This window comes from Lathyrus oleraceus, chromosome 2 (assembly GCF_024323335.1).
Source record: "Lathyrus oleraceus cultivar Zhongwan6 chromosome 2, CAAS_Psat_ZW6_1.0, whole genome shotgun sequence".
NCBI lineage: Eukaryota > Viridiplantae > Streptophyta > Magnoliopsida > Fabales > Fabaceae > Lathyrus > Lathyrus oleraceus.
Window position 1 is genome coordinate 294,283,698 of NC_066580.1, and position 11,795 is coordinate 294,295,492.

The following is an 11,795-nucleotide window of genomic DNA, read 5'->3' on the forward strand; positions in this document are numbered from 1 at the left end:
GTGAGGGGCCCGAGGCATGGTGTCACTCTCGTTGAATAACTAGAAACAAAGAGAAGTAATTGTATGGCAATAAGCCAAACAAATCTTGATACAAAGATGGACATTTCATTAGGTCATCCTAAAAGGGTGAATATGGAATCCAAAAGGAAGTATTGATTGGCACAAGGAAATATATATCACTTGCTGGGGAACAAACAACTTAAGATCAAAGAGAAGAAGTATCTTGGATCCATGAAGGAATAAACTCTGAACCGAAGAGTAAAGGTAAACCAACAAGTGAGGGGCCCGAGGCATGGTATCACTATAGTGGAATAACCAAAAACAAAGGAATTAAATGTCTGGGTACAAGCCAAACAACTCTCGATTCACAAGACGGACTGTTCATTAGGCGTCCTAAAAGGATGTGAATGGAATCCAAGGAACAATTATATTTGATCTCAAAAAGCTGGAATTGATTAATGAAAGAGTGATGGATTAATAAATAGGTTAGCTCGCGAAGAAACTGGGTTCTCCTGCCTACGTACCCTCATTGTGCAATGAGGAAATCAGAGCTTTCGTAGTTCAGCCCACTAGGACAGAAAACAAGATGATGGAGGCAAAAGAAATGAATGATTGAGATTGAATTGAATAGAATGATGAAGAGTGAAGTGATAAGAGACTTGACAGTCGATTGATAGGAATCACACTAAAGTCTATGAATAAGGGCGAACGCTTTGAATATTTGGGGCATACGCCCCATACGCAAAGTCGCTCTAGACAAGGGTATGAGAGACTCCCTTTCATCATTCCTCATTACTTAAGACTCAAAACGCATGATACTTCTCTTGACTGACAAGTTGCTGGTGCAGAAACTTCGTTGTTGATCCTTGTGTTGATGTTGAACTTGTATGAAGAAGACTTGGTAGTTTAATCGATTCGTATTGTACTAAAGTCTATGAATAAGGGCGAACGCTTTGAATATTTGGGGCATACGCCCCATACGCAAAGTCGCTCTAGACAAGGGTAGGAGAGACTCCCTCTCATCATTCCTTATTACTTAAGACTCAAAGCGCACAATTTGAATCGTATTTACCAAGTGTTAACCTTTGATTTGTCTTGTATAATCCGCTGCTTGGTGTGACTGAGGATACCTTAATTGAAGATCTTGAGTTGAGGTCTTGAGCTCCACAGCTTGGAAGAAAAGTCTTATTAAGTGACCAAGGGTCTTTTGGTCACTCAAATTAGACTTGGGGATTATACAAGTTCAAAGGATTTAACTAATCAAAATTGCTTTTGATCAATTTAATTGGGGATTTGGTTTTAGTTTTGAAGGGAACTAATTTTGGATCTAGTTAAAATTAGTAATTGTTAGGAACTATCTTAAGGGATCATGCATTAGGAGTTGATTGAAAATTCTAAGTTAGATTAGAAATCTTAAGAGAGCATGTCAAAGTTGATCAAAATCAAGATTAAAATTCTATGTTAAGTCCTAGGAATTGATTGAATTCTAATCCTAAGGGGGAGCATGCAATTTTAACACAAAAATAACAAAATAAGCCTAAAAGGGTAAAATAGTCATTTCCTAAAATATGTCTAATTTTATTCATGGCCTAAAGTTGATTAAATTCTAATGTTGAATGGTATGATTCTAAGTTTAGTCAAGTGTTAATTGTTTTATTTATTAGAATCTAATCAAACATCCTAATTAAAACTCTAATTAAATCTAAAAAAAACCAATTAAAGTCCTAATTTCTTAATTAAAATCCTAATATGCTAAAAATCAAGATTAATTGTCAATTATCAACCTATCTAATATTGTCCTAATTAATCTAATATTCTAAATCCTAATTAAAGTCTAAATCCCTAATTCCAATTATTCCTAATTACACTAATAAACCTAATTAACTAAATGTTCATCTATCTCTAATGACTAAATGCACACAAACAGACCCAAAACTAAGAATGGGCTCAACACAGATATAGGCTCACATGCTACAATGACCAAACAGAGAGGTGCAATGAGCAAAAATTCGCTTGGGCCTCTGTTGTCTGCAGCCCATCCAAAAACAGGAGCAAAAAAATCACAAGAACAAAATTCTATACGCAAGGCCCATACCTCACAGATGGGGGTGCAATAGTGAAAAGTGGAGTTTGGAAAGTAATTCATTGGGCCTACCAGGCTAAGCCCAATGCCTCTCCACTGAGTTTGAATTGAACCCTCGCGCGCGCCAACTCTCTCTCTCTCTCTTAGACTCATTGCCTATTGACCAAAGACCGCCGCGCCGGCGGCCGTCGCCGGCGACGGTAGCGACCTAGCCTAGATAACTATCACCACTAGATGCACAGGGATACGCTGAATACGACTGTGACGGTAGATTCAGGAGGTGGTTACTGAATTGTCCAAATCAATCGAACCGGTGGAAGAACCCTAAATCCCTAAATTCAAATTACATGGAAACCAATAGGAAATGGTCTCTACTACCATGGGGTTTTGATTCCCTAGCCTAAATACTACCGTTTGGCATATTCAAAACTAGAAAACACCATATAAAAGAAATGGACTTACCGGAGAAGATGATCGGAGACTTCAACAGGTGAGGTCTCGCTCTTGACTCGCACGTTCCTTCTTCCTCAGACTTTTTCTTCTTCTTCTTCTTCTTCTTCTGGAACTTCTTGAAATCCGTAGCGATGAAAGTGATGAGGTTCAGCTCAAGCAAATTGAAGCTTCAATGTGAAGCTTCAATGGCTTATGAAAATGAGAGCTCTGAGTAAGGTGAGGGAGAGATGGTTGCAGAAGTGAAAGTGAATTCGTTTGAAATGTCCAAGGGTTCAAAATGATGATGATGAATGTGATTAAATAGGCCTTAGGTTTGGATTTAGATAGGTTTGGAATTGAGATTGGATTCAGTTAGGTTCAGGTTGGGAGTTAGTTGGACTCAACTCACTGAGTTAATTGTAAAACTCAGTTAGTTAGAACCAACTCAGTTAGTTAAATTGGTTCAAAAGTGAAGGGACCTTTGACTGGATGTGTAGGTTAGTGCTTAAATGGATATGAACTCAAAGGAATTGAGCAATGACTGGTTGAACAGGTCACACTTAAATGAATTTGAACTTTGGAGTTTTGTTTATGACTTGTTATTGGCTTTGGCAAGGTGTAACAAGTATGCTCAAGTGTGACTTGCAAATGCAGGTTAGTTCTGATTATGCAGGGTATATGAACCATTAGCCTTGAGGTGCTTGTTCATGTTGTGACATTGTTCCCACTGCTAAGGCAAATTACCTTGCTTGCAGTATTGAAAGGCTTAAATGAAGCTTGGTCTTGATGTCTGTTTTGGTGCCATGGCTTTCTTGCAGCATAACTAGGTTGGTTCTTTCTTTTTGCACATGCTGCACAACATGTTTTCCCTTGACATTATTTTGGTAGGTTGGTGGTTATTCAACTGGATGGTGTGCTGAATGTTGCAGGATTAGTGCATTTGCAATTGCTTCTTGCTGCACCAGTTTGCAGGGTAGCAAATAATGGATGAAATGTCATGGTATCCTGAGCTTGCAAAGTGCTTAGAAGGTTCTTACTTGATTGCCAACAATAGGTTAAAGCCAATTGAGCAATGCCTTGCAGTGACATCATGATTCTCCTGTCCACTGCAGGTTACTAGGTTCCAATCTTGAGCACCTTAGCATGTTCAGTACTGCTGCATGTTCTTGGAGGTTGGATCTGCTGCAATTCTAGTGTGATGCGGGATTGGAATGCATTGATTCAGTATGACAGGTCTTTTTTGTATTGAGTTTTATGAGTCTTTTAGTTTTGTCAACTCCATGCTTGGTTTCAATGCACCCTGGCCTTGTTAGATTTGTGATATATTCCATTGCAGGTTTGCTTATGTTAGTCACTACATGTCCCTGTTTTCCACTATCTGCACAAGCCTCCTTATTCTTTTATACATGATGTTAATGCAAGAGGTTGGTTTATGTCGGTGATGATGCAGATATGGTTTCCATGTGGCTCCCATGAGTCAAGTGCAGGTTCAGTTGATTATGGACTTATGGTGCTACTGGAAGGTATTGGACAAGGCAAAGCAAATTGTAACATGAGCTGCTTGTAGAAGCATGGCTGACATAGGGTTTCCATTGGCTAGGTCATGGGTTTTCAAGGTTTGGTGTATGAAGTGAAGCAAGTCCAGGTTTTGGTTTTACTGTTGCATTTGCTCTATAGATTTATTCTCAATTGTGTTGGTGACATGCTTGACTGTTTGCTATTCCATGGTGCATCATGCCTCATTTAAGATCCATTAACTGGTTTTGCAGGTTTTGTGCCAAGTTGTTGTGTTTTGGTATAATGGTGGTGTTGGTCAGGGCATGTTGCTATCATGGTTATGTAGTGGAAAGGTCTGCATCATGAGCCAAACATATAGTTGTGCACTTAATGGACTGAGGCCACTACTAACACTATGGAAGTTGGGAATGAAAGCTAATGAATCAATGCACTTTCATGTTATTGGTCTTGAATTGAAGGATGTCTGTTGCTAGCTTGGTTGTTTGCTGCAGGTTCTGTTGCAGGATGTAGCAGGTATGTAGTCACTACCATACAACATATGCTTATGTTTGGTGCAATTGTTGGCTTTACCTGGTTCTGCACAGCAGTTTTTTACAATGCAGGTCGTTTGGTGGTGATGGAAAGGGTGCAGGCTTGCTCTCAGGTTTAAGAAGCTTGTGTTACATGAGGTCATTGCTTGGTCCATTAGGCTTGCACTAGGTCTGGCTTAAGGATATGCAATGGTGTCTAGCAAGTTCAGTTGTATGTTTACATAACAACATGGTAATGTTTATTTCCATGGTTCACTTGGCTTGGAACATGTTTATTCCCATTTCTATTTTGGGTCTAAAGCAACAATAACCATGGTTATCTTCATGTAGTAAGGTCCAAACCTATGCTTCACAGCCCTAACTTGGTAATGATTAATGCATGCAGTGGTTTTGCATAGCTAGCTCAGCTTATGGTATGGATTCAATGGCAAGTTAGCAGCACTCCATGGATTGACCTTGGTGTTAATTATGACTTTGGTCTGGTGCAGATTTGGCTTTGCAATAAGTTGGTGCAGTAGGGTAAATGCAGTAGGATGGTTAATTGGCAAAGCAAGATTCTAAAGGTTCAAGGCATGACCAAGCATGAAGAAACAAGTCCACATGGTTAAATCAAAGAGCATATGGAAATGGAGAATGGAATGAGATTTATGGCCATCCATTTAGTGATTAGGGATGACCAATGGCATAGAGTTGACATTGGTCAAAGTTGACCAAAAAGCCAATCGTTGACCAAAGTCAACAAATGGTCAAAATTCAATTTTATTTGCATTTTCCTTGTAAATGGACAAATGATTGATGATTGTGGTGAAAATTTGGGTTTAGGGAATTTGGGTTGACTTTGGTCAAAGTTGACCAAAAAGTCAATTGTTGACCAAAGTCAACAATTGGTCAAAATGGCAAGACTTGTATTTTTTTGTCTAGAATCAAATGTGATGTCTTAAAATAATGTGGAATGGATTGAAATGGTTTAAAAAATGATTTGAAGTTGGTTCTTACAAAGGATTTTTTATGACTTGAATGCTTGACTTAAAAAAGAACATAACTTGATTGGCAATATATGTTAACAGGGCCATGAAATGATGGTATAGGATTAGGATTTGAAAGGGATATCCATGAATCAAATGGAATGATTTGCAATTGGCTTGTGACACAAGAAGGCTGGTTGTTTGGATGACCAAGACCATAGGTGTATTAACAATTACCTGAGCAATGCCATGACTTTAGGCCAAGACTTATGCCCATAGAACCAAAGTAGGGCTAGGCCAAACATGTTGGTAAGGATGAAGATTGAGGGGGCATGGATGCACAATTGGGCCACCAAGTTTATTTGATCCACCCTCTCCCGAATTAGGGTTTCCCTGAGGCTTACCCCTTAAGCAAGTCTCTTGAATTAAGTCATAAGTTCCAACCACCAATCCTCTAGTGTGTGACCTTACATCAGTGTTTTGAAGACCAAGACAAGGTCTAGGGAAGATTCAAGAGGTCATGTTTTGAAAAATTAGGGTTTTGAAAACCAAGAGGATTGCCTGACCACACATTTGTTGAAGTCACTTTTACCACTATCTTTAGGGTTTCATATCCCCTATGTTGATGTTGTGATTCAACCATGCCTTTAGACTTACCCTAGCTTTATGGGCCCAAGCTTCTTCAGAATCCATGAGGAATGATGCATGTGGATGAGTTATGAATGTATGCAATTCATCTCCTGATCAAGTGATTGGATGCATAGGTGAGAAAGGGGAGGGCAAATTTAAGGGTACAACAGCTATCATCTACGGATGGTTCTTTGTATTGGTCATCCTCAAGAATGGGTGGTGCTAGGATATTTAGGATTTCAGTATCCTCAGATGGTTCCATTTTTATTTCTTTTATACACTCATCAATGATGTCCATAAAACAACATATGTCGTCTATGGCAGGTGCTTTCAGAAATTGCGATAAAATGAATTCAATCTTCTCCTCTCCCAATTAGAAAGTCATTTTTCCTTGTTTCATGTCTATAATGGCACCGGAAGTTGCTAGGAAGGTTCTTCATAGGATAATTGGGATGTTAGAATCTTCTTTGATGTCCATTATTATGAAATCGGTAGGGATGAAGAATTGACTGAATCGGACGGGAATGTTCTCTAGCATTCCTATGGGATACTTAACAAAACGATCTTCTAGTTGGAGAGACATTCTCGTTGTTCTTAACTATACCAATTTAAGTCTTTCGCAGATGGAAAGGGGCATCGAACTCACACTAGCTCCTAAATCGCATAGGGGTTTGTCTATTACAAACTTCCCTATCACACAGGATATGAAAAAACTGCCAGGATCTTTTAGTTTAGCTGGCATGTTATTCTGAATGATAGCACTACACTCTGCGTTAAGCGTCAATGTCTCATCATCCTCAAGTTTCTTCTTGTTATATAAGATTTCTTTTAGGAACTTGGCATATGAGGGCATCCATGTAATAGCTTCGGTGAAAGGGATGGTAATATTAAGTTGTTTCAAGAGTTCGACGAACTTCCTGAATTGTCCTTCGGTTTTGGACTTAGCTAGTCTTTGAGGGTAAGGAATTGGTGGTTTATATGGTGGTGGAGGCACGTATGGTTTCTCCTTCTCAACTTCCTCTTTGGTTTCATCTTTTTCCTCTGGTTTATCAAGTTAGCAATTTTTCTGAGTTATCGCAGAATTTGTGTTCTGGGATCAACTGGTCCATCTAACTCCGTCCCACTCTGCAATGTGATAGCATTAGCTTAACCTTTCGGGTTAGGTTGAGGTTGACCAGGGAAAGTTCTAGCTGGAGCTGCGGTAGTTGCTTGTTGTTGGGCTACTTGAGAAATTTGAGTTTCCAACATTTTTTTATGAGTAGCCAAAGCATCTACTTTAGTTGCTAATTGTTTCACTAATTCTGAGGTGTGGATGTTATGGTTCATAAACTCCTTATTTTGTTGCGTTTGAGAAGCAACAAAGATTTCCATCATTGTCATACCCCAAAATTTACCCTACTTTTCACAAGTTCATCTAGGTCACTAACCCTAAGCATTCGTCTGTACTGATAAGCATTCATCTGCATACGCATGGCATCATAACATTTCACTTGCATTCGAAAAAATATAAAAAAATCATGGGTTCAAGGGTGTTCGCCAGGAAGCATAGTGGAAACCCTAATTCAAGGAGGTTGTATCTGATTCGATTGGTTCATTATAAAGGTTTCAGTTGTTTGCTTAAAATTTAGGATTCTGGTTCATTGGTTAAGACTTATTCAAGATGCTACAATCGGTTGCTTGATTGAATATCATTTGGTTGGCTTTGATTGATTAGATTTTTGAGTCTTGGATTGACATGTTTTGTTCGGTTTAAAAACATTGGGCTTTTCGGTTGTACCCACATTCATTCCACAAGAGAACGAACATTTTTGCCTAAATTGACTTTTTGGTCAACTGTTGACTTTTTGGTCAACCAGATGACCAAAGTCAACCTTCTAATCAAAAACCTTTCTTAATCATTTTCATATTTGTTAATCCATTTTGTTCATAATTTTCCATTTCTTAAAACCAAATTCTATTACCTTAAAACAAATTTTCTAATCCATTTTTTAAGCCATCTCCATATCCAAATTTGAATCCATTTTCCATTTACCAATTAAAACTCATAATTCAATATCCACAAACCATAATCCATTTGGTTTAATCCATGAACCACTTAATAATCCATCAAGACCATTTACTCTCCTTAATTCCATTTAATCAAAACCATGTTCAGTGTCCATTCGTGTTATCCGTAAACCATTTTTAACCATGTCCTTTTCCATATTTTAAATCATGTCTTTCCATGAGGCCATCAATGTTCCACAAATAACATTCATCAAACCGTTCAAAATTCCACTCATTTTCTAATTAAATTTTGATACGCCAATACCAAAGTACAATTCCATTACAATCCCATTTCCAAGTTATATCTCAAATCCCAACTTAACCCATTATGTTTCCAATTCTAAAAAACCCAAATTTCCATTCAAACTTAGTCACGTTGCATTCACAAATTTTCCAAGACGTTCAAATTTCAATCATTTTTACAACACACTTCATGTTCAACCAAGTTACAATGGTAACTTCACGTTACATTCATGACCATTTCCAAATACATTTATCCTATGATACATCTCATAACAAACCATTCATACATGGTAAGAAAAGTGAAAGCTAGACTTAAACTTTGTTCTTCATTACATAAGCACGACCATAAGTGAATCGCGCCATGAAACATTCTCATTTTACACACATAAAATCATTCTACATAAACTAATCCATCTCCAGATGACTATTACATCATTACATGCTACATGATTCACATGTTACATAGCTTGTATCGAAAGGAAAAAGGAAAATATTTGAGTTTGGTAGACCATTCCATGATGCTTTCCACAATCTATATGCTTGGACGAACTCACTTTGCGGCATGTGCTTCCATTAGCTCATTTTGGGCCTACAATCGGCATTCACAAAATCAGTCCATGACAGAGCAGTAACAACAGAAAAATGAATTGAAATCTGCTAAAAGCTACAAACCAAAACAGAGTTGTAGCTCCAAGACGCTACACAAGCTGCTAAGTCGGACCACCGCTAACAATTCCAAATGCTGCTACTCACAAGCTTATGCGAAAACCCTTTAACGGAACTGGTTGCGACCTTTTCCCCTAGCCAATTGCACAACCACCCTTTTACCTATAAAAACATACCTGCAATGTAACTAACAATCATAATCAAAATAACCGAAAGAAAAAAAACTATACGGATTCACATAACAGAATTGATAACCACCTGAAATGGCTTCTCCCAAAAGCATAACAGGACTGTTTCTAACCAGCAACCGAGATAGTTTCACAACCAATTTCTAACTACCTCCAAACAGAATCCAATCGAAAACCCCCTAAAAAGAACGCCCGACCGTGAACAAACACCTTCAAACACGGAACCAACTCCCCTCCCCCCCGGCATCCTCCTAACTGCCATCCCTAACTGCTTCAACAAAATCATCACAGTTAACTTTCAACGGCCAACTTCTTCAACCTAAGATCTTCCCACCTCTAACTTCCTCCCTTCTTTCCATCTTTCCATCTTCTCCATCCTCCACACCCTGCTAACAAAACCTGAACAATTTCACCTCATCATACACTCCCTCTAACGAGAAGAAAACTTGATTATAACCCTGCAACTTCATAAAAAATTCACCGACCACTTCACAACCAGAACTTCCATACCAAACCCTCTTCTTTACCCTGAGAGAGACCTGACCACTTCACAACCTTTCTCTCTTTACTTATTCACGCGCAAGAACAATGGTACGAACTCGGTTTCAATTTCGATTACACCAGGAGTGGAATAGGATACAGATTCGAAATTCATCTTTAATTCTTAGTGAGAAGCTGATGCGAGTTTCGATTCATGGTTGCTCGCGTGTGCTACGAAGCAAAAATTCCTGTAACAGTGGATAAACATGTTCGTGCATTCGGCCATGAGTGAATCTTTGAACCTTTCCTGGGGAAGACGCGTGAAGTGTAACGGCGGTTTGCTTTTGGATTGCATTGGGGTTTTGGGTGAATTAGTCTTGGGGTACGAATGGTGTGCTTTGAAGCTCGGGCTTCGACCCAAGAAGTTTCACTTCTTTATTTCTAATCTACCCCTCCAATCATTTCACACACACCTAATCTAATATTCTTGCTTAACCCTCCCATAATCCTCTTTAATTTACTTAACTTATGTTAATCTTTTTGTTGTTGTTGATTAATAACGCCACTGTTTTTTTGTTATGGTTAAAATTTGAATTGCCATTAGGTTTAGAGCTAATTTTTTATTAGGAATTAGCATAATTCATATGGTTAATTAGGATTAGGTAATTAGTTATAAATTAGGTTAAATCATTTGTTTAGAGTAGATTTAATTTCTTAATTTTTCAGAATTAATTTTCATTCGATTAACCATGTCGTGATTAGTATTTTAGTCATTAGGTTTGAATATTCATTTTATGGATTTTTGTTTGGATTAATATGGTTAATTGTGGACTTTTGACCATGATTTCTTTTTAGATTAAATTTTCATTTCGATCCGCATATTGCATTATGATGTTCTTGTCCATGTAGATTAGATTAAACCCATGGTTTAGATTGTTAACTTTCCATTTGTTTAATTTGGTCCTAAACCATCTTGTTTTCATTTTATTCAAGATTAGGTTAGATATTGATTTTACCATGATTTTCCCATTAGTTTAATTTGCATTCAATTTGACTATTGTATGGTGATTTGTATGGTTATGTAGATTAGAATTCAATTCTTGAATTTAGGTTGTGAATTTTCCATTTGATTGATTTTGATTCTAATTCATGTTTAGGTAGACTTTTCACCTTTAGAAATAATAGTCACTTTAATTGTCCATTTAATCGTTTCTTTGGTTTGTGGTCATGTTAAATTGAAAATCCCATTTCAATTTAGGTAAAGAATACTTTGTATGTCTAATTCCATTTTTCATGATCATATGATAAATCTTGATTACTTTTTATTGATTTATCCATTACCTTTTGAATCGATTCTAACTATTGTACATATTTGCATATTAGTGCATCATTCTCATTCACGCTAACTCGTTTGTTGCCTTGTGTCCACATTTGACTTGGAGATTAAAGTTCATCCCTATCTAGCCCTAATCCTAACCATTTCATTTTCATTCAATAGCTTTGCATTGTTTGAAGTACCATGTCACTTGTATGCCTTAGGCATGGTACATAGTTTAGTTTATAACTCGTATTTTCCTTTCATTCCCTTTCAATTGTATTGTGTGGATCCATCCCCCCCCCCCCCCCCCCCATTGTGGATTAAATGTTCCCCCCCCCCCCCCCCCCATTGTGGATTAAATGTTCCCCCTCCCTTAATCATGTAATAGATTTATTGCTTTCTAGTTAGTATAATATGCATGTTAATAACCAAGATAAAATACGAAACGATAAACAAAGCATTTCAAAAGAAACACAAAAAACTTGACCCAACGTCAAGTTGTTTTTCCAAACGAAACTCACACCATTGCAACGTGAATGCTTGATCCAACATCAAGCATTCTCCATCCGTTCCAAGATCCCTTATTCACATCTCTTCTCCATTCTCTTCTCAACCTTATCCTATCTCACCTCCATTCTTCACTCGCTATTTTCATAATAAATTCAAACACTTGATTCAATGTCAAGTTTCTTTTTT

At 37.7% G+C, this 11,795-nt stretch overlaps 1 protein-coding gene and 1 long non-coding RNA gene across 2 annotated transcripts; both read right to left on the bottom strand.

Annotated features, from left to right (window-relative positions):
* Nucleotides 1–6,756: 6,756 nt before the first annotated feature.
* Nucleotides 6,757–7,532, bottom strand: LOC127122952 (uncharacterized). The gene is made up of 2 exons (XM_051053225.1): nt 7,310–7,532; nt 6,757–7,199 (listed from the first exon to the last, which is right to left on the bottom strand). The coding sequence occupies exons 1-2, from the start codon at nt 7,530–7,532 to the stop codon at nt 6,757–6,759; spliced, it is 666 nt and encodes a 221-aa protein (XP_050909182.1).
* Nucleotides 7,533–8,640: 1,108 nt separating this feature from the next.
* On the bottom strand, nt 8,641–10,171 carry LOC127119194 (uncharacterized). Its single transcript, XR_007802712.1, has 3 exons — nt 9,372–10,171; nt 9,120–9,289; nt 8,641–9,036 (listed from the first exon to the last, which is right to left on the bottom strand). It is a non-coding gene; the product is annotated as an uncharacterized LOC127119194 (long non-coding RNA).
* Between the last annotated feature and the right edge of the window lie 1,624 nt (nt 10,172–11,795).